Source organism: Lissotriton helveticus, chromosome 1_2 (assembly GCF_964261635.1).
Source record: "Lissotriton helveticus chromosome 1_2, aLisHel1.1, whole genome shotgun sequence".
NCBI lineage: Eukaryota > Metazoa > Chordata > Amphibia > Caudata > Salamandridae > Lissotriton > Lissotriton helveticus.
The window spans coordinates 97862004-97885994 of record NC_136058.1 but is presented as its reverse complement, the minus strand read 5'-3'; the positions used below and the strand labels follow the sequence as shown (position 1 = coordinate 97885994).

Genomic DNA, 23991 nt, shown 5'->3' with positions numbered 1-23991 from the left:
CCGCCTCCGCGTGCTGACGTCAGTTCTTCTTTTTTCCGCGCCAGCAGCGCAGATCCGGAAAAAGTGGTACCTTAGTCACTTTTTGACTAACTCTTTTTTTGATCTTTTGATCATCCTTTTTCGAGTCTTCGACTCCGATCGGTGCCGGCAGGGATGCCAGGTTTCAAGCCCTGTGAGGATTGTGACCGACTGATGTCGGTCACCGACCCTCACCGTCGGTGTCTCCACTGCCTCGGCGTCGATCACGACGACAAGACCTGCTCCGACTGTCGGGCCCTGACTTCGAAAGCTAGGTGGGAGCGGTCCCGCAAGCGACTCGAACTCCGGCAGGCAGTCCCGCGCAGAGAACGGTCCCGGTCCGGACGGAGGTCAAGGGACCGGCCGCGGGAGAGGAGCCATCGGAGCTCCGGGAGTCGACATCACTCCTCCGGGTCGAAGTCGTCAGGTAAGCACAAGAAGTCGAAGAGACGTCATCGCTGTTCCGACTCCCCCCGACGCTCGCACAACGCAGCCGGGGGTTCTGGTGACACCGCCCACGCGGCTCCGTCGGAGTCGTAGGCTCCGCGTCCGGCCCCATACCCTTCGGTCCCTGGGCCTAACGCGACGCTGGAGGAGATCGAGCGGTTCCTCATGGCCATGAGGTCCCTCTCTCCTACGACGGGCTCCGCGGCGCCTCCGGGCCCAGCGGACCCGTCTGGGGGGCCTAGCGGGTCGGGGGCTTAGGTCCCGATGCCGTCGGGTGCTTCGGCTCCGACGCCGCCGGCGCCTTCGGGCCTGGCGCCGCAGGGCCCCACTGGATCTGGTTCCGGATCCGGGTCGCCGCCGGTGGACTTGACGACCTCCTCAGCGCCGACCCCCCAGGTGTCACCCCCGGCGCCGCCCGAGGGCGGCGCCGTCCCCGATGCCTCCCTCGACCCGGTTCCGGCGCCGAAGCGGCGCCATTGGGCGCCGCTTCAGACGCCGTTCGGAGAGTTTACTTTCCATGAACCGGCCCCATCCTTTTCTGACCCTGAGTACCAGGAGATGGGTGATGAGGAGTATTGGGAGGGGTCTGAGGACCCTCTGACACGTGAATGTCAGTCCCAGGAGGACTGGACAGGTGAACTTGGGGATGCCAGTGGTCTGGACACTTCGCCCGACACTGGCTTTGTCTCGCCTCCTACCGTGGCTACGGAGGAGGGGGCAACCTACAGTGTGGTGTGCCTTGAGCTCCCCGTCGCGGCCGTGAGGACTAACCTCCTCACTGAGGTCCTTAAGCCGCAGTCATGCTCAGCTGAGCCTCTGCTGCCGTTTAATGAGGCCTTGACCGACGATCTTTTGGGAACTTGGTCCAAGCCCGCTACAGTTTCGCCTGTAGATAGGAACGTGGCCAGACGCCACCGCCCGGCTCCGGGTGACCCATGTTTCCTGTCCACCCACCCCACCCCGAGAGCCTGGTCATCCAGGCCTCCAACTTCCAGATCGCATTCCCGTCGGCTCCGCCGGACAGGGAATCCAAGAGGTATGAGCAGTACGGTAAAAAGATCTTCTCATCCCTTAGTCTGGGTCTGCGGTCTTCCAACACTGCATGCATCTTGGGCCGCTACACCCACTCTCTGTGGGTACGGTTGCGGAAGTGCTGCCAGAGTGTCCGTTGGAGGTACGGGCCAAACTCGGCCAAGCCCTTGTGGAGGGCCGGGATGCAGCCAGATATTCTAGCCGGTGTGGCTGGATACCACCGACTCACTAGGTAGAGCGATGGCAACGACGGTGGCGGTCAGACGTCATGCCTGGTTGAGGTCCGCCAACTTTTCGGCCGATGTCCAAAACACACTGATGGACATGCCGTTTGATGGCCGTCGCCTTTTTGGCGACAAGGCAGACCATGCGCTTGAGCGCTTTCAGGACTCCAGGTCTACGGCCAAGTCCTTGGGCCTCTCGGCCCCGCGCCAGCAATCGGCTGCCTTTCACTCCTTTCGTGGCCACGGAAGGGGTGTACCCACACGTGCTGCCAGCCACGCTCCGCAGGGTAATACCCAATGCGGTGGCGGCCGTGGAAACCGCCGGGGAGGCGGTCGGGGGCAACGGCGAGGTCAGTCCACACCTTTCCCCGCAGCATCCGCCTCAAAACCCTCCTAGTCCGTGCTTTCAGGCCCATGTGACACCAGTGGGGGGCAGGGTTCGCCATCACCTCCTCCACTGGCGCACCGTCACGTCGGACAGGTGGGTGCTGCAAATCGTCCGAAGAGGCTACTCCCTCCCCTTCGAGGCGACCCCTCCAGCCATGCCACCGCAGTACCACCGAGTATCGGGGGATCATTTGCGGCTTCTGCAGGAGGAATTACGGCCCTCTTGGCCAAGGGGGCCATCGAGCGCGTTCCTGGGCCAGAAGTAGGGTGTGGTTGTTACTCCCACTACTTTCTGGTACTCAAGAAGGGCAAAGGGGGCCTACGCCCTATCTTGGACCTAAGGAACGTCAACGGCTTCCTCCGGAAGGAGAAGTTCAAAATGCTGACACTGGCTCAGGTCTTAGCTGCCCTGGACCCAGGAGACTGGATGGTAGCGTTGGACTTGCAGGACGCTTATTTCCACATCCCCGTCCTGCCGGCCCACCGGCGCTACCTGCGGTTCACGGTTGGCCACGAGCCCTTTCAGTACACCGTGCTCCCTTCCGGCCTTACCAGCGCCCCACGGGTGTTCACAAAGGTGATGGCGGTGGTCGCAGCTCATCTGCGCAGGTTAGGGGTTTCAGTCTTCCCCTACCTCGACGACTGGTTGTTGAAGGCGGGCTCGCCCCAAACAGTCGTCAGCCACCTCCAGACAACGGCAGACCTCCTGCACCAGCTGGGGTTTTCCCTCAATGTGCCAAAGTCACACCTGTGCCCCTCTCAAAAGCTCCTCTTCATCGGAGCGGTTCTGGACTCAGTTTCGGATTTATCCTCCCGAAGAGCGGGGCCGGGATATTCAGGCTCTGATTCCACTATTTCAGCCTTTATCCCGGGTCTCGGTCAGGTTGACGCTGAGGCATCTGGGGCTGATGGCCTCCTGCATCCTACTGGTGCATCACGCCAGGTGGCGGATGCGGGCTCTGCAGTGGGACCTGAAGTTTCAGTGGGCCCAGCATCAGGGCAACCTGTCCGACCACGTCCTAATCTCGGAGGGCACTGCGAGACAGCTGCAGTGGTGGCTCACGGACCGTGATTGGGTCAGCGGCAGATCCCTCTCCCTTCCCCAACCGGAGCACGTAGTTGTGACGGACGCGTCCCTCCAGGGCTGGGGAGGCCACATGGGAGAGGCGGAGATCAGAGGCCTCTGGTCTCCGGCGGAGGCCCGGCTCCACATCAACCTTTTGGAGTTGCGGGCGATTCGTCTAGCACTGAAAGCATTCCTCCCCTCTGTCTGGGGGAGTGTATTGCAGGTGTTCACGTACAACACCACCGCCATGTGGTACTGCAACAAACAGGGCGGGGTGGGGTCGTGGACCCTTTGCCAGGAGGCTCTGCGCCTCTGGCAGTGGCTGGAACGCCAGGGCGTGACCCTGGTGGCTCAACACCTGGCAGGTTCTCTGAACGCCAGGGCGGACGAGCTCAGCCGTCGGTGCATGATGGATCACGAATGGCGTCTGAACTCGGACGTGGCGCAAGGCCTCTTTCAGCGATGGGGAGAGCCTTGGTTAGATCTATTCGCCACCGAAGAGAACGCGCAATGTCATCAGTTCTGCGCGTTGGAATTTCCAAGGCGGCACTCGCTCGGAGACGCTTTTCGTCGCGAGTGGAGTTGCGGTCTATTGTACGCCTTTCCGCCTATACCACTTCTGCCCAGAGTGCTGAAGAAGATCAAGCGCGATCGGGCCCAAGTCATCCTTGTGGCTCCAGACTGGGCACGAAGGTACTGGTATCCAGAGCTACTCAGTATGTCAGTCGATTCCCCGATTCGTCTGCCTCTTCAGGAGGACCTTCTGTCGCAGCAGTAGGGGACGGTCCTCCACCCGAACCTGTCCAGTCTCCACCTCCATGCTTGGAGATTGAGCGGCGACAGTTGAGGCCATTTGACTTGCCTCCTGAAGTTTGTAACGTCATTCTGGCAGCCAGGCGTCCCTCCACAAAGTCGGTATACGCCTGCAGGTGGAACAAATTTGTGGCATGGTGCACAGCAAAGGCTGTGGATCCTCTTGCTGCCCCTCTCTCAGAGGTTCTTCTCTTCCTTCTTTCTCTTGCCCAGCAGGGCTCTGCTCTGGGCACTATCAAGGGCTACCTTTCTGCCCTTTCAGCCTTTCTAAGGCTGCCTGATCAACCTTCCTTGTTCAAGTCCCCTATTGTAAATCGTTTTCTTAAAGGCATCACACACACCTTCCCTCCTGTTCTGTTTGTGATGCCTCAGTGGGACTTGAACCTTGTTCTTACATTTCTGATGTGCGCTCCCTTTGAGCCACTTCACAACTGTACTCTCCGCCTTCTAACTCTGAAGACTGCTTTCCTGGTTGCCATCACCTCTGCCAGGAGAGTGAGTGAGCTCCAGGCCGTTTCTTGTACTCCTCCTTTCCTTTCTGTCCATCCGGACAAGGTTGTGTTGCATACTAAACCATCTTTCCTGCCCAAGGTTGTCACGGCCTTCCACATTGGGCAGTCCATCACCTTGCCAACCTTCTTTCCGCCTCCGCACCCCTCTAAAGGGAAAGAGCGGCTCCACCGTCTGGACCCAAAACGTGCGCTCTCATTCTACTTGGATCGCACACGCCAGTTCCGGGTGGATGACCAACTCTTTGTTGGTTACGTGGGCGCTAAGAAGGGGAAAGCGGTGCACAAGAGGACCATCTCCCGGTGGATCATCTTGTGTATCCAGGCATGTTACTCCTTGGCTAAAAAGGAGCCCCCTGTTGGATTGCGGGCTCATTCCACCCGAGCCACGGCGACTACAACTGCCCTGGGCCGGGGAGTGCCCTTACAAGACATCTGTCAGGCAGCTACGTGGGCATCACTGCACACGTTTGCGAGACACTACTGCCTGGACAGCCAAGTCCGGAGGGATGGCTTCTTTGGCCGTTCTGTCCTCCAGGACTTTCTGGTGTGATTATTGGTTCGTAGACCCACCACCGGGGTTGGTATTGCTGGGGTATCTATTCTAAGGTAAGGAATCTATCACTAACGTGTCTCTTTCAGATGCACAAGTTACTACTTGTGTAACAATATATCTGTAAGAGACATTAGTTAGTGATAGATTCCTTACCGACCCACCCATCCTCCCCGTTCTGCGAACCGATATCTAGGGTTAGGGTTATCCCCTTTCAGGGCCCTAGTTTCAATGGCACCAGTGTTGATTTTTAACATGGCTCAGCGCCTTTGGCGCGGAAAAGCTGTGTCTAAGAACTGACGTCAGCACGCGGAGGCGGCGTCTAAGTACTCCGACGACGTCATCACGGCGCCGACGACGGACGCGGAGCCGCAGACGACGCCTACCGACGCGCAAGGGTACTGCTACGCAAAAAAATTCCGGATCCAGTCTGATGCCTGGGGATATTCTAAGGTAAGGAATCTATCACTAACTAATGTCTCTTACAGATATATCGTTACACAAGTAGTAACTTTTGCTTTCTGATCTTTGAAGGGGCATCCTAAATTTCAGATATTGGTTTCTTCCACCTATCTCAATTACAGAATGCACTTTATCTGTTATATATTTTGTATATATCCCTTTATCCTTCTTGTTATTTTTTTATAGTATCTTGTTCTATCATAATTAAACTAAACTGCAACAAGGCATAGTTCCCCGATTCAGTTCTAAGTGTTCTATTGGTCCCAGAAACACCTGCTTGGGGTCCAATCCTAGCTGCCATCTCACCAGTGTCTAAATCATGATATTACAGAGCTTTTAGAACTCAGCACAGCTTGAAGGCGTTTGTAGAAAGACTTCCATTATAGTTAAAAATCGTATACAGTTAGCAGACATACTAAAAGGGTTCATCATCCCAAAGCTCAGTGTCCCTTTGACAACTTGTGTCTTATTTTATTCTTCTGGCACACTCATGATGACACCCAATCCTGAATAGCTGACAAACATTTTAGATGTGTTCATGATCCTCAGGCCTGACTATTGTGGGTGCCTTGTGCTGTTGAGTGCCCACAGAGTACTTTTAAGTTTAAAATACATTTGCAGACAATATTTAGCCTTTTCAGACCCTGAACTGCTATCCTTATTCTGGGACATTAAACCCTTTTCTAAAACCAATAGGTGTAAAGTTAGAAGTTCTGCTATCTTATCAGACCGACCAACACAGGACGAAGAGATTTAACATTTTCCATTGTGGACTTGTGCGGCATAAAGCCACTTAGGTTTGGAGTACCACTGGCTCCACCACTTCCAGGTGTAGCCTTAATAAGGTTTCAAGATATAACAGAAAAATTAGCAGTCGCAGGAACACAGCTCAAGCGTTTTTTTTTTGCTGTTGATATGACTTTAATTACAGCTTCTTTGAGGTCTTTGAGCATGGTTCATTTCAGCCCATGCAGCCAATGCCCATGTACCATCTGTAATACTCTGCAAACACACATTTTATGCAAGCATCCTCTACTGTATACTTACTGCTTGTCTTCTTGTTCCTAAGGAAGATTCCTAGGAAGCCTGACCAGGCGTTTGAAGGCATACCTTATATTTTTTTTATTATTCACTGACACACTTGACTTGTAGTGATTGTTCCCATTTCAGAGGTAACGGATCCTGAATTTGGTTGATTTTTTCACTCGATGGGTTTCGTTTTTGTATTGTGTAATGGTTGGAGGGCGCAAACCCCGATACTCTGACCCCTCTATCTTGATGGTTTTTGTTTTCGTTGGAATATTCTGCATTCATGACTATCCATGAAAAGCCTAGGATTCAGAACCAGGTGTAAAGAATATGAACAATTTGTCTGATGAATTCCTTGCAGCAGTACAAGCACTTGTCACTCTTTGTGCTTCTGGGCCTGAAGCGGGTGAAGAAATGGTGTGCCCCGCAGTAATGCTTTCTGTGCTCGCTCTAACCCTATTCACATCTTTTAATTCTATTAAGTCAATTAACTCATTTAAAATTGTTCTTTTATATATTTTTCCTAATTAACCTCCAGCTTTACCTTCATTACTAACATTGCCTCTAACATTCTTTCAGGGGCATTGGCATGTCTACCCTCTCTCTCCCATGGATAACTGCCATCTGGTTGCTTGTTATAATAGAAGCTTGTTTGTTTAGAACTGCCCATAACTCTCTTTTATGCTTTACTGGTATCATCGGGTGTCTCAGGTATGCATTTTCCCAGTCTCTTTCAATGGTGAATGGAAATTTCAGTGCAATTATAATCATCGCTCCACTGAGCTCTGAGAACTGTCCTAAAATTACAGTTTGTCCCTAAAGGGTATCTTTTCTGCAACAGAAATATATCTGGAAAAGTTCATGTGACATATGAAATCAGGTATGATTTTGTGATAGTAGCCCTTGGTATTCAAAGGCATTAGTCAGGCCTAGTCCACCTGTAATTTCTTTTCCCTATGTGATCCATCTGTTTTCCTTAAGTTTCTTTGACACCCATGTGCCTGGCCTGTTAATAGCAAACAATCCTTTCCCCTTGACCACCAACTTCACCCTGCTTCCTATCCGCCCCATATTTCTTCCCTATTAGCATCTGCTGTCGAAACATAAACATACCCAGCCTGAATTGTCCTGATTTACCATTGCCCAACTACCTGGTGTCTCATTGGTTATCAGTATCCCACCACTAATGCTTATTTCCTTATCTGCTTATTCTTGGCGTCCCATTTCCTCTTTGAAACTCATATCCACGTCTTTCTCAGCTAAGCTTTAATTACCATTCAAATGATCACCTTTTGAGCTGAACCTTTGCTGATAATAAAATACTTTTAGACCATGAAGGCAATTTGGATGTCCAATCGTCAGACTGTCTATTCCCCAGGGATTAGTGAACCTACACTCTGACTGAATTCTGACCGAATACTACCAGATCTAGCCTTATTGTCTGCAAGAATTTCACAGAACTTTTCAACCTTTTCTTATCGTAAATATTTGGAAAGATTTTTTCCTTAAATGAATATGGTGGTGTTTACTAATGTGTGTAATTCTTGTCTCCCGAGGATGTTGAGTTCTCAAAGCATCTTGACTACTCTATATGTATATACAGTTTTCAAGTTTTTAAACTTGTGCTTCATGAGAATTTGTCTTGAAATAAACAACAAATATATATATTTTATGTATATGATATATATATGTTATATATATCATATATATTGTTTATTTTGCGACAAGTTCTCATAAAACACGTTTGAAAACATATAATATATACATACATAAATACAGCAAAATTGATTAAATACAGCAAATCACTAAAGCACAGTATGTGCTGACAGAATTAAAATATAATATCTAATTACATAAGTATAGTGAGATTGATTCCATAAAACAGATTACTAAAACTTATGTATGCATGGAGAAATCATTATCCTAGTTGGCCACTCAGTGTATAAATACAAGGAGAAAACTACGCATTTGCTATTATCTATTTTGAAGATCCCATTGTCTCATGGCCATATTCCGACAGATTGGAACAATCCATTTTCTCCTTAAATAATGATACACTTTAGAAAAACCAATGAATGCGATTCTCTGCATACTTCTTATACACTGCACAAGCAATAGCTTTTAGCATTTCATCAACCAATAATTTAATTGGAGAACTATGTCCATGCCCTAGAGGTAAGTCAGTATTTGCTGGGTCAACTAAATTTACCTGTTCCCCTCAACACAATATGTAGAGATCTGAAAAATGTTTTTGCCACACCTGTGGCTGTATATAGAACTCCTCATTCCCAATTGAAAGTCAAGTACCATGTGTGGAAATATGCCAGACTGACCTGCTTATTCCTAGTAAGAATTAAGAGTTCTTGCCATTTAACTTGCTACCACTTTCCCGTATTTACATCTTGTCCTATCTATAATGTCTTCTGCCTTCAGGGACCGCTGCCCTATCCGCTTTTAATTGCCTTTAAAAATTATGATTTTGCTAACCTGCAATTGTTGTCATACCAAATAGTTTCCTTGTTGTTTTTCGTTTCGAGTTCTTAAATCCTTTGTAAAAATGTTCTTCAAGGATTCAAACAGAGAGTAATGTATATCCGCTGCTGGGATCTCATCACCTATGGTTTCCTCATAGGTGTGTAGGGCATTAACCACCAGGGCAAATATTTTTGCTAGGATATCTGGTCTTTCCTTAATGCTAATCCATTTAACATTCCTCCTATTATCATCAAAATATATTGGAGAATCAGAAATATTACAGATAAAGTCTGGTCTATTTACCAAAGTAAGTGCTAGTGCATTGTGGTCACTGTCATTTGTATCAATGACTACCATACCAGACAGAGAGGACCATAATCTTAGATCTAATGGGATATATTCAATTTTGCTAGTAATACTTCCTCTCTTGAAAGGGGTACAGCCGTTACAGGCTCAGAGATCATGTATCAAAGTCAAGGAAGCCAATAGTAATGCTACACTAGACATATTAATCCAAGTTTCTTTACTATCCTCAGAACAGTCGACTAAGAGTCGGCTGACACAACATTTGCAATTGTTGTTTTCATGAAAAATTGGGCATACTATTTTTTGTTCCTTATTGGTTTTTCCAATGTTCAGAATGGTTTTCACCTCTTCTATGAGCCCATCTACCTCTTTGAGTGGGCAATTTTTGGCTGCATGTTTGACTTGTTTCTTATTAGATGAACCATTTTGTGGTTCACTGTGGTCAATATACTCTAGAGTAACTGTCCAACATTACTAACTCCAAAATACAGAGCCTACCAATAACAAATTAAAATTGCGACAAAGTAAATAAATGTAAATTTAATATAAAACAGAACAATTTACAGGGTACAGGGTAATCTAATTCACAATCACCGTCTGCATTCTCCAACAAAGAAAGGATGGCCGCGCACTTAACAGGGTTATTTAGGCCCCTAACATTCAGGATTACAATTTTCAGATCCCTACCCATAATCCCTAAGAGGGAGGGAAGCGCTAGCCCAACTATCTAGGACCGGAGCATTGGGCAAAGCGCAGGAAGCAAGCAGCGGGCCCAACATACGCCTAGCCACCCGGAGAACTGATGCGGAGCCCCAAAAACAACCCCCATCCCAAAAACCACCCCCACAAAAGGACTGAACCACAGAAAAGAAGAAAGGTAGTAAAAGTCTTGTGAAGGGACCAATGTTTGTCTGAAGAATCACTATGTAGGGAAAATATGGCGCCATCGGGGAACCTTTCTCAACCCTGATACAGGGCACCACCACACAACAAGGATGTAAAGAAGAGCAAGAGATACAGTCTCACCCCCCCATGTCCCCCCCAAAGCCGCCATGGAACCCAGCCTGTGCCAGGCAAGCATCCTTCAAGGGACACTCTCACTGTCGGTCACCAGCGCCACCGAGGAGACAGCCGCCTCCCTCTCCAAAAGGTTTGCAGAGAGGTCAGGCTTCCCCAGTGGGGGCGATCTTCCCACTCTCTGCCATTCCGTGGAGCGCCTGCGCTGAGGAGGCGACCCAGTTGATCCAGCCTGAGCAGCAGACCTCTCCAAACCCAGCGCCTCATAAGCTGCCTCCAGTGAGCGGATCTGCAAAAGTTTACCTTTGAACTTAAAGATTATGCGAAACAGGTGCCCCCACGAGTAGGGGATGCCCTGTTCCCGTAAGTAGGTAGTAATAGGCTTCAAGCTGCGACGTTTGGTAAGAGTAGAGGCCAGCCAGATCTTGAAAGAGAGCAGGCTGGTGCCCACGAAACTGCACCGGGTTGAGATCTCGCGCTTTGCGAAGAATCCGCTCTTTGAGCTGAAAGTCATGCACGTAAACCAGAATGTCCGGTGGAGGGGCCTTGGCACCCCTCGGTAAGCCAACGCGGTACACACGGTCCAATTGAATGTCCAGCTAATCCCCCTCATCAAGGATTTGTCGGAACAACGCCGCCACGTATACCCGCAGGCTATCCCCTTCCCTCTTCCAGGGTACCGCTCTGATCCTGTTGTTGTTCCTCCGCAAGCGGTTTTCCAGGTCTTCAGTGTGTGCTTGCAAATCCAGGTTTTGTTATGTCAGGCGAAGAACGTCTTGCTGGAGCTGATGGATCTCATCGACAGTGCTCAGGTCATGCTCCTCCAGGGTCGCCACTCTCTCCCCAATGGCGTCGACGTCTCGCCGCATCTCTCGGACATCTGAGGAGAGCCGGGAACGGAGTTCCAAGATGTCCTCCTTGATGGCAGCAAAGAGCTCCAGCATAAAGGCCTTAGTCGCCGGCGCATCCACATCGTCAGGCTGCGCGGACTGGACATCAGACTGCAAGGCAGTCCGACCCGCCGTCTTCTGTAGCGAGTCTTTCAGGGGTTTATCTTTCTTGCCCCTGGTGGCCGACATAGCGGCGTAGCCTAGGGCCCAGTGGTGCACAAACAGGCTCCAGCAGCACCTGCACCGCCCCCCTTAGCCCCGACCCGGGCCAACGCTGGAAAACGCCGCCCGCCGATGCACGGGCCGATGGCGCGCCCTCCTCTATCCTGCAAGCTCCTCGCCTAGGCAGCTCAGTGGGAGAGCAGTCCCCAGGACCACCAACTGCAGAGGTCCGCCCCGGTACAGGGCCCGGTTAGGCCGCCGCCTGCACACTTCTCCATGGCAATCCTCTATCCAGGGCTCCCACGGGCTCCACAAAGGTCCTTACAGCTAGTAGAGACTGGACCCAGGCCCCACGAGCTCCACAGAAGCTCCACAGAAGCCGCAACTCAGGCAGGCAGTCACCAGGCCTCACCCCTCTCCTCCTCTCTGCCCACAAGCCCTCTCACGGGCACCTCTGGGGGCCTCTCCGCACTCTCTCTCCGCACCGTGCCCAAATCTCCAATGGGGCCCCACTGTGTACTTCCGTCCTCCACACGCGGGGGAAGGCTAAGCGGGAAAGCACCAAAACAGAGAAGCGCCGCCCGCCGAAATGCGGGCAGATACGAGGCCCCACACCAGCCCCGGGCGACTGTGCCCGAAGCGCTCCAGCTAGTGGGGGGGAAGGGCCCCACCGATGCGCCACCCGCCGATCCGTGTGCCGGAACAATGTGCCGCAGAGCCCCATATCAGCAGGCCCAACCAGGCCGCAGTAACTACCGCAGCGCGGCCCCGGGAGCAGCCAAGGCCGGGGGGAGGGTGGCAGCACTTGCCACCAGTATTTAGGCCCACCGCTGAGAACACCCGCGTGGGCCTCACACAGTCAGCCGGATCGCGGACCGAATCCCGGGCCTCTGGCCAGCCGCCCCCTCACTCCTCACCTCTGGGACCAGGCAGCCTCCGTCCGGGGCGCTCGACTGCCGCGACTGCAGCAGGAGCTCGCGTACCACACCAGCCTCCCCGGGGCAGACCTCACCGCTGTATAGAGACCGGCGCCGCTCCGGGCCCAGCAGCGACTGCTCCACTCTTCCGCCACAGCGAACGCAGCACCATGCACCGCCCGCGGTACCAGGGGCGGCCGCCCACAGCATGCAATGCACCGCACCGCGGCGTACAGGCCTCCGCTCTTCGCATCACGAAGCGCGCCGGGCCCAGGGGACGTCAGGGCCGCGCCGCCCCAATCGTCAAAACACCCTTACCCAGCTCAAAAATAAGGGCACCGCCAGGACCAGGACAGCGAGAGGGCACAGGTGCACACCGTCAGCAGCGTGGATGGGCACCAGGTAGGGCGATATACAACGCTAGATGTCAGGTGGCGCCGGAGGGACTGGGAAGCACGTCCTATTCCGCCGCCATCTTGGCCACGCCCCGCAACTTATTTTTGAATGCCCCAAAAGCCCTGTCTGATCCCGCTTACTTAAGCATCATTTTAACTATCCTCATGGCCTTTGATTCAGACTCCAGAACTCCTGATTGCAGAGCCACGGGTGATGACCCTGCCTCTTCCTGTCTACGATGGGTGCGGATGGGCCCGCCTTTGGCTTAAGCTTCGACAAGAGGCATCACATGCAGCAGGCAATTGAACACGCTTTATAGCCCTGCCCATGTCAGCATTATACGTTACTGTTCGATGAGTCCTGGTACCGTATTCTGTTTCTTCATCGCGCTGTCGTGTCTTAGAGCGAATCCCAGCGTGGACTGTTCGACCTGGAACGCCAGGACCGTTGGCTCTGCTCGTCTCCTTTTAATCTCCCCGCCGCCGATCCGGGGGAGGAGGCTCTGGCCTCCCTCCAGTTGTCGCGATCTTGTCCTGCTCGTGCCTCCGGTGTCGTCGTGTCAAGCCATTCCTGGACTGCTGCCGGCGATGTGAAGAAGAAGGACTTGCCTCCCGTAATTATTTTCAGTTTGGCTGGGAAGAACATCAGATATTTTACTCCCCGTTCTCGGAGCGCCGCCTTAACTCCCACGAAGGAGCGCCGTTCCTGCTGGACTTGCAGAGTAAAGTCAGGGAAGAATCGGATAGTAGCCCCTTCGTACTGCAGGTCTCCATGGTGTCTGGCTACCTGGAGGATTGCATCGCGGTCCCTATAATTCAACACTGTTGCGATGATTGTCCTTGGTGGAGCCCCTGGTTTGGGTTTAGGGACCGGGGCGCGATGTGCCCGTTCGATGGTGAAGATCTTTGAGAGTCTCTTCGGCTTTAGGTGGCGGAGGATCAGGTCCTCCAGAAATAGCTCCACACTTTGCCCCTCCGTTCCTTCCGGCACACCTACCACGCAGATGTTGCTCCTTCGGGCCCTCCCTTCCTGGTCCTCAAGCCTCAGGGCAATCTGTCGGTGTTGGTGGACGAGCTCGTTCACCCTGCCCTCTAGCAGTTTCTCCGAGGCCTGCAGTGCCTTAATGGCGGTTTCGTTGGTCTTGGATCTCTCTGTGGTTTTGCCGAGGTCAGTGCGTAACAAATTTACCTCGATAGAGATCTTGTCCATTTTTGTCTCCAGGTTAGTGCCAAGTGTTTGGATTGCAGTCATTATGGAGGTCAGGGAGGGTTCCGCCTGGTCCTTGTTGTCCTTCGCCGCCACTCCGGACTGCACCTGCGCAACTGGCACCGCATATTGATCTAGTTTGTAGCTTTGTGTTGCTGATCCCCCCTTGGGTCGCATGGCGGATGTAGGCGCCCTTCCAAGCAGTTATCCGCGCCGCCGTTCGGGCAGCGTCAGTCTCCGGTTCCGCGCTGTTATGAATTCTTCAGTAGGGCCGCGCGGTAAAGTCGTGTGGCCGGTCAATTTCGTCGCCACGTGTCTCTTGCGAGATACCGCCGTAGGCTGCAGCCTGCCCACAGCTGTCCGGTGGCGTCTCTTACCAGTCGCCCAGCGGTGATGCCGCCCAATACGCCAGCAAACCGAGGCTCTTAGTTACCTTTCCGGGGCGACTTGCTCGGTGGAATTAGAGACCTCGTTCACCACCAGGTGTAGGCCGCTTCCACACCCCTGACACCGGTAGACCTTCTTGTGTCTTGCGTGCCGTTATCTCCATGTCGCTGGGTGCTCAGCCCAAGGCGCCACGATTCGCTGCTACGGCCGTCACGCCACCGATGCCATCCACGAAGCCCAATGGAGCTGTACTTGGGCCTCCCCTTGTGTATCTTGGGTGTCCGCTCGGCGCAGTAGTATGTTCTGTGTACCACGATGCGGGGATGGCGCCAGACTGTGTTTAGCTGTCCGGCATATCAGGCACCCCCCCAGGCGCCCGCGTCCTTTTTTGAGAGCCGCTGGCTCCGTCAAGGGCTGTGGCAGCAGCGCGGTATGTCCCGATGTGGCCACGCCCCCTGAAGATCCCGCTCCACCTAGGCCTCGCTTACGATGTAGGCCGCAGTCCGGGGTCTCGATTTTAGCCGCAGCCGGTGCTAAGGCTCCAGACCTCCACTCCAGGCCAGCCGCTTCAGCGCTGATCGCGGTGTTTCACTCCCGCTGGGTCCCGGGGCTCCGCTCAAAGCGCGATTATGCAGCGCCTCGCCTATGGGAGCTGGGGCGCCGATGGCAGTGCGCTCCAGCCAGGATTAGTGGTCGGATTTGATGGGAACAGCAGCGGTCCTGACGGAGCTCGGTTTCTAGGCGGCCATTTTCGTCATCGCCTGGCCACGCCTCCCTCTGCTTTCATTCTTTCTGCTCATTTGTTGCTCTCAGCTGTCCCTTTCCATTCTGCTCTCCCCTTTTAAAAAAAATTCTTGAGTTTTATGTTTCCTATTATGATGGCTCTGCAGCAGCATAGTTCTTTTGGGCAACTCACTTTTTCTTTTTTTGGCAACCCAACTTTCTTTATAATTTTTTATTTTAAAGTTAGTTCGTTGACCTGCCTGGAGATATAAATTAAATAAAACGGAATGGCCACCATTGTGCTACAAGGCATGCACATATACATTGGTCTTGGAATGTTTTTACTCATAAAAACTTTCAAGATAGCCACTAAGTGTGCTCATTTAGGCGCCGTGATGAACTGGTAAACATTTACACATTTTTACACATTTTTTTTTTTTTACTATTGCAACTTGGGTTACAGTTTTTAGAAAATGAAACATAAAAATAAAGTGAGTGGCAGTGCCAATGCTAGTTGCAGCACAAATAAGCACTGGCAAAACCATCAGGTATAAATCTGCCTTTTAAAGCCAAGACTTTTTGGATTTACTAATGCTTCTTTCTCACTCCTTCTCTGTGTGGTGCCTGAGTTGCAGATTGAAATTATTTTCATACCCAATTATACTTTTAAATGCAAATGTGGAACTGTTTTTCTCCAGCACTGGATATTTCATAGATTCACATGCTTGCATGATCACCTTTTGTCAAGCTGGGAATCCCACAGTAATCTTCAAATAGCATTATTTATGCTTTAATTAAGGCATGGGAGGCCTGTAAAAACAAGGAGAGTAGCTACTGCCTCTATCATCATCACAAAGGCAAAGACGGCACCATTTAAGAAATACTCTGCAAAACCCTTGAACGATTAAAATGACACCTTTTGAGTTGGCTAAAAAAAAAAACAAGTCTAATGACTCACTGTCTTCAGAGGTTGAATTCCAACATTCTACTTCAATTAAAACAAAAATTAAAAATTGTTTCCTAGATCATAGGAATGGTCTTAAAGCCGATATACTGTTTAATCTGGTGAGCCCTCACCTAAGGCCTTGCAAGTTTCTGACAAGAAGTAGGACATAGTAGTAAAAACACAGTCTGAGGTGCTTTCTAAAGTAAAATCTCAGTCTACTGCTTCGTGTACGACTCTGCTGTCAGTAACCTTTCTGCATCTACGGTGCTGCCTCTGCTGTCTACAACACCATCAATAATGACAGCACCATCCACAACTATCACTTCTTCTATGACGACAACTCAGTTTACGATACACTCTCAGTCAGTGTCCTCAAGGTTGACTCAACCATTGATGATTGCACCACCGAGACTTCAAAGTCAACTAAGAAATCATTCAAGACTGCTAGACAGCTCCTTCAACAAAAGTACATCAGGACAACAGGGTTTCTAAGGCTTACCTTTTGATTATTTTCTTAAATATTAACACTGCTACACAATCTCAGGTATATTGGACTCTGGGTGGGGGAGAGGCGAGTGTGTGCAGGGTGTTTGATGCTGACTGGCTGAAGTTTAGGTCTTTCGCTTTGAGTTTGTTTGGCTACCATGGTGATAATGTTATCAGGCCTACTCATATCTGAAGGGTAATGTGGGACTCAACAATGAGGAAGGATTCAAGCATGTGAACCTATGAAAGATACCAATTCTGAAGAACTATTATTACAGGTAAGTAACTTGATTCTTCAAATTGGTCTTCTTGAGTATCATTAAGAATTCTTTGAGACTGTTCAAAATATCATCACAAAGGCACATTTTGTTTTAGAATATTATTAAAAACAGTAAGATTACTGAAAATATTTTACACTTACTTTTTTTAAATACAATATAACCAGCCCACTCAATCTCATCTTCTCGAAGGCTGCTGAGTCCTTGTCTGTGTGACAAAAAATGTTCTCTGTGAAATGTATTTTTAATGTTTTTTTCACGTTTAATTTTCTCTCCCTGCATCATCGAGTTCCCAGTGCCTCTAATGATGGTAGAGAGCTTGTGAAGCTCTCTGCAACCTCACCCCACATCTAGGATAAATTCCAACATGTCCGTGCTAGAAATGAATTGTTACCCCCCAACTCTCCTCCAAAGGGGTTGTATAACATTAAAAGCCATGCCTTTACCAATCATGTAATACCATTTGTTGACCTTTACATCGCATAGCATTATATTTTGGACGTTTACCATTAATTGTTTTTTTTCCTCTCGATTTAAATGTGTGTATGTATGTGTACGTACGCACACACACTCATACAAATGTATATGCATATTTATTTATATATTTTGCATTTTTTGGGGAACTCCCACAAACCTCCTTTGTAATAAATATATTACTCAGTGGTGCTCACCACTATGTAGTCATAGTTAGGACCTAGTTACTATAGGAAATGGGGTTTGAGGTTTGCTAATAACTTTAGTGCAGGTTGACGAATCTTCACTGAACTTTGCAGAAAAATATTCATCCACCTAAGCTGGTTCCTTGGACGTTTCAGGGTGATCCGTCAAGCAGGGACTGAGGACAAAAAAGCAGGTCCGAAACCCCAATTTCTCCATGCATTTTGCATAGGGATTTTTGAACAGTGCTGCAGGCCAAACGGCTGAAGGAAACGACTTCTAAATTGGCAGAAAGCTGGATATTTACACTGAAAGCACGCTTTTTGTGATTAGGTGTAAATTAGTTGGGCAGTTTTCGAGATATTGAGTTTTAAAATGTATGATACTTAAGTAGATCATTTAAGTTACTAGTCTAGGTGGCAATTGCAATCATTTTTGAGGCCTTAACTCAACCTGTCACTGAAGTTATCAAGATGCAGTGAAGTGATGAGGTCATCATGTATCATGTTGAGGTGTTTTGGAATGCAGTCTAGGTGTATTATTGCCCTGGAAATAGCTTAGTGAGTAAATGATGGAGACAGTAGGTAAGGTAATATAAGGTCATATGAATGCATTCATAGTTGGAGGGAGTGTTTCTGTGATAGTTGAGAATAGTTTAATAAGGTGAGAGACCAGTCTGAGTGGTTTGCAGTGTTAACGTGTGGGAAATGTGTGGGTGTTGGTCAATGTGGATAGTAGAGTGCATTTCTGTGCGGTCAGGCATGTATTCAGTGCTTGGCTAACACTGTAACTCGCCATCCCCTGTTGAATAGGGCTTAGGCGGTATTTCCAATTCTGACTTGTTTAAATATACTCTCAGTTCTTTGCACCATTTCGTGTCACTATTTGTGTCTTGACAATTCTCATGATTCTTAGGTTACCAGTCTCCTTTTCCTTTCCTGTATATATACAAGCTGCACAGAAAGCAGACTACTGAATGAGCATAAATGACAAACACTGCAATTAAAGCTCATATTGCCACAGACCAGGAGCAACTTAGTGAACGAAAGCCACATGAATGCACAGTTAGAGTATAAAATTGGAACTTTAGTAGAAGTATTTTGGAAGACGGAGAACAAACTATTTAGATCGAGTCACAGAAGAAACTGATCTAGTATGATGACCATGGAGACAATCTACTAATTAACTATCTTTGAGAAGTTAACTTAAACCTACAACACCGACATGTACCCAGAATTATACAAAAGCTATACAATAGACAAAGAGTCCTCAAAACATAACAACCTGAAGCAAAGCATTGAACAACATGATACACCAGCAGAATGTAACATGCGGCAATGTCCTTTAACATAATCTGTTAAGATGCTCTATGCTTCGCATGAATGTCAAGGATCTGGAACGCTTTCTGTTTCTTCTTCCAAACTGTCAACTGTCCACCCGAGACAACAGTGAGGCAGTAGAGAAGCTTGGGAGAAAGGGTAGTGGGATAAGAGAACGGCTTCCACCAGAAGGTCACCTGCAATGCTGCAGCCTGGTTATCTCCCCTGTATATTCTGAAGTTCTGTATAGGTCTGAGGGTTCACTCTTAGAGCTGCTTTTAAATAAGGAAATGTATATACAGAATTACATAGATCTACGATTCAATACTGACTTCTCTTCATAATACCTGAATATCTATATAGCTCGGTATGCCTATGTACATAACTGGGTGTAACTACTGTCCTGGGTATATCCACCTAATGTCATCAGGACTTTCTTACATTTATATATTACATTTGCTGATAATATCCTCCGAGTGGAGGAGATTAATACCACACATAGTATACAGTTCTTGTAAGTATATGCAATTGATTAGTTCTATTTTATTCATACCGTAAAAAGATATGCACCCAAAAAGGATATCGTGCTTCCGATCTTGACCCCACGCTTGAATGAAAGTGATAATTTCTCAATTTCGATGTAGCTTCGGAAAACTAGTCATGAAGTCTTAAGAAGTATTTCAGTGTAGATGTGAATTGATGTACAAGTTGCAAAGCTCAGGTAATTTTTTCAAATACTGAAATATAGTCCTATTTCTTCACAAGAATAAGGTTCAGAGTATATACTAATTTACAGGAGCATTTAAGAAGAAAAGTGCCAAATTCAAGGGAAGTCTTGTAGGAGATTGTCTGCCAACATCCACAAGCTTGGCTCCAAATTAAAGGTTTAATTAAGACTACGATCCTCTTCCAGTACAACCATGTCAAGACGTTGGAGAACACTGATGGATAATGTGGACTGAGTTTGTATAGTCCACAGGCCAAAACTGGCTGCCCATGAGATTCTCACAGACGTTTGCGAGAGCACAATTACAATATCACTAACTTGTCAACCCAAATCCTGGAATCATAAAGGGTGCCAAATTCTGACGTGTTTCAGAACCATACAAAGGGTAGCAATGCGCTATACAAATGCTCTTATCATAACAGAAACGTTCTTGGAACTATATTATGTAACCAAAAAGATTTCCCAAAGATAAAATTGTGGCATCCTGAGTCCGCAACAGTAACAGATTGGTTAAAATGTTGACAATCAAGGTCAGAGATTACGTTGGCGTAAGACTAAATTGCTCTGTCTGCTATGATAGAATGTGTAATTCAGAAGGACACTGCTCACAAAAATCTCACTGCTTTGGCTTTGTTGTTGACCAAAAGGATTGTGGCATGCTGCTGCTTTGTAGGCGGAGCTCTGAAATTCAAGGCTGTGGTTGGAGTTCCTCACATACTGTAATACTCAGCTTGAATTATATGCTGAGCTTCACCAGTCATATCTGCTTGCCACAAGGGTGTAACCATACATGTCTCACCATCTTTAACCTGTAGTGACATATCCTTTTCCTTACTTGCGATTGATGCCCATACTTACAAACTGTCTGCTGTGCTCCCAAATAACAATTTATATTCCCACTATCACACTCCACGAACAGTGCTGATTCAGAATGTACTGGAACTGTATGCCCACCTTATCTCCATGCTAATATATCTTTTGTGATACCCATGATGTACACTGCTGTTTTGTGGTGCATACTCTTGGATGATTGTGTTAACGTTTGACTGTGTATATGTTTGTTCCTTATTTCAATACAATCGAATAAAATATTTGACAGAGTGTTATTACTCAGGGTGATATCCGTATGTCAGTGGCCTATTCTTAAAGTACCTGTGAAATATTTGTTTGGGGACACATGCAAAATGGACTTTAATGTGGTTATTTCTTCGTTTGCGACATTAATAAAAACATCTGTTGAGGAAAGGTAGTGTTTTTCAGAAAGCAAATTTTGAAAATTAAATATTTTTTAAACTGAACATTGCATGTCAGTCCCCTCTACAGCCTTTTCCTTTTTCAGATTCTGAAGATGAACACTCCTTCTTACACTATACCTTAAAATAGAAGAGAGTGGGCAGGCTTCATGCTGTATTGTCTGTTGAAAAGTTCACAAAATGATTGTATTGCCTATGTTCAGCCTCACTCCACTTATATGGCTCAATTGTTACATAATGTGTTAGATTCTATTTAAATATTTGGCTTGTAGAACAAGCTGTAGCTATTTAGTCATTGTACAATTACGAAACATTTTTTAAAACATTTTCAGCAATGACAGTTTAATCTTTTGTGATTTACAGAAAGGTGAAAAAATGACTCAAGATGAAGTGAATGCAGTTATGCGTTTATCTGATGTCAACAGCAATGGTAAACTGGACTACAACAAGGTATATTGAAGAGAAGAATTCTAAACAGTATGAAATCCTGTGTATTTAGGTCATTTTATTTCACTGGATTCATGTAGAAGCCAGATTGTTCTCAAAATGACGGCACTGGTTTAGTGCAACTTAACATTTGACTTAGTCTCTGGCTACTGAAGTGCTAATGGCATACCCTCCTGGGCTCTCTGTGTGCACAATCCAGCTCATCTCCAAGGCATTAATAGTTTTCGAGGTTCACAGTATACTTCTGCTGCACAGGGTTAAGCTGGCCAAGGCACCACCTCTTGCTGTTTGTTGAGCCAGAGACAAAACAACCATCAGATGACAAGTAAGGATGTGCAAAATGTGCGTGAGGTGCTTTCACGTTAATAAGTGAAATTGTGCACTATATCTTAGTTTTGAAAGCGTTCTCGAATCCCTTAAAAATGAGAGGATGCATTTCATGCTAAAAAAAGTGCTAAAACATAAGCACGGTGAACAACAGCCACACATGTTGTTCCCAATGGTTATTAGTACATTTTTTCTGTAAATGACAAATAATTGTACAAAGTAGTTTAATGGCATAGTTATGGTAATTTTGTGTGGCAAGCGCAACACTAGATTTTCTCAAAATTATGCAGATTATGCTTGTATAATGTAATTTTTGCCTAGGTCTAGTGGAACCCAAGTTAGTTTATGGATTTAGTGCAGAAGTGGCGAATGTAATGAGTGCCTCGGAAAGTAAAGAGCACAAAATGATGTGTATGTGTGGCAGGCTAGAGTAACTCGCAGTAACACAGAAAGAACTTAAAGCAGGTTGTATTGGCTTTAACAGTCGCCTTCGGCGTATAGTGCTTCCATAGTAGGGAAGTGGGGCTTCGGCTTCTTTATTCTCTGGGGAAAGCCGACCTTTCCGAAGATCCAGGCCTCGTTTTCTCCACTCCAGGTTGCTCGGGGGGTAAATAGACGCCAGTCCGGACGTTGAGGGAACCAAGAAAAGAAAAGATAGACTGACTTCAGTCGGGTGCCCAATATTTACACTGTGTCAGGGGATGCGTAGTGAGGAGTCACTCTGTGCACAAACGAAAAAGAGTAAACAAAAGAAACTGCTAGGAGGTGCCGATTGTGCTCAGGGCAGGGAGTGACAGGTTCGATCGAATAGTTCTTCAGGGTTGTTTAAAACCCTTCCTACCCGCCCAACCTGAGATACGCGAACGTACCTGCGAAAGCCACGCTTCCCCTGAAGCGTGGCTGGGCGATACGCCTTGTCGTTGGCCTCCTGGCTCCGCTGGTCTCTCGGGTGGTTCCGCTCTCGCTACTCCTTCGATTCTTCTCTCTTCCTTCTCCGCTATCTCTCCGCTCCTCCGGGTGTAGAACACACCGACGTCTGGTTGTTTCCGGGATTTACTCCGTCGGCGTCCTCCGCGTCACGAAAGCGGGTGGGGCTTGATCTGAACTCGGCCCAATTAAAGAAACAGTGTTCGTCCTCGGGTACAAACAACGCTGTCAGATCGGTTCCAGTTTTCAGGTTGCTGTGTAAAGAGAGGGGAGAGGGTACCGTTCACATGTTTAGGGGTTGGACTCATGCCTGCATCGGATCTGCCCTGTCTCACCCTGTCACACACCACCCTCCTTGGATTCTCCTGATCGGGGAGAGGAAACCGAGAAAGGAAGTCTGCGCTACCGTTATCGGTTCCCCGGCGATGACAGACTTTAAAGGAGAAGGGTTGTAGCGACAAAAACCATCTCAGAACTCGGGCATTTTGTGAAATGTTACGACTCATCCATTGTAGTGGAGCACGGTCAGTGTGTAGGGTGAATGGGTGGCCTTCGAGATAATATCTTTATTTGTCAACAGCCCACTTTATTGCCAGACACTCTTTTTCTATGGATGGATATTTCAGCTCCCTGGGGAAGAGTTTCCTGCTGATGTAGAGTATTGGATGTTCCACACCATCAGGAGAGAGTTGAGATAAAACGGCCCCCCCCTCATAGTCTGAGGCGTCGGTGTGGAGGATAAAAGGCATGGTGAAGTCCGGGGAGGACAACACTGGACTGGTGGTAATGAGACTCTTTAGGGAGTTAAAGGCTCTGCACATGTCGGATGTAGGACTCTGATACGATAGGGGTTTGAAGTCTTTCTTTAGTGTTTCTGTGAGTGGAGCTGCTATCTCGGAAAAAGAGGGGATGAAGCGGCGGTAGTACCCGATTAGCCCGAGAAAGGCCCTCATCTCCTTTTTAGGTCTCGGTGAAGCGAGCGAAGCTCGCTCTCGCCAAAGACCTATAGTCAGCGTGTCTGCTTTCCAGGAGCTTTCCAGGAGGACAGCACTGGCCGCGCGCATGGCGATTTGAAAGTGCCACGCGCACGCGAACGCGCGCTGTGGCCAGGCGCTGTCTCCTGGGAAGCTCGTTTTTTTTGCTGACGTGTCGGGTTTCCTTGTTTTTTGTAGTTCGCGATCACTTGGTTGCCGCTGAAGCCCCGCCCCCGTCACAGGCGACTTTGCCTGACTTCCGGACACCAGCAGTCTTTTTCCGACTCTGGCTTCTTTCGAAATCTCGGTTTCGTTCTCTAGCGCATAGACAAAGGCGCCGCACAAGTTAAAGCAATGAAGAAATACGTGCGTGAAGATAAAGAAGGGAACTCTGCTTTGGATACAACAGCCCACTGAGCCTCTTGGTTACAGGTGGGTGAGGTGGTAGAATTGTTTCCCGAAGGCTACAAAGTGATCTCCCCAGACAGGCTCGTTTTTTTTTCCCCTTCTTCTTGGAGTCCTTATAACAATTGGTGCCAGCTCATTACTAGGGGGCCTCTGGCACGAAGCGCTATCGTACAAAGAATAGCTTATTTGCCCGGCAGAATAGCACTTATTGTACCCACTTTCC

The 23991-nt window shown here is 48.5% G+C and overlaps 1 protein-coding gene across 1 annotated transcript in view; it reads left to right on the top strand.

The window, feature by feature from the left end:
* Positions 1-23991, top strand: part of EFCAB7 (EF-hand calcium binding domain 7) — a 317322-nt gene that overhangs the window by 95410 nt on the left and 197921 nt on the right. Inside the window, exon 4 of the mRNA XM_078669291.1 lies at positions 21049-21135. Coding sequence (XP_078525417.1) covers positions 21049-21135 — 87 coding nt within the window. The remainder of the gene's footprint in view (positions 1-21048; positions 21136-23991) is intronic.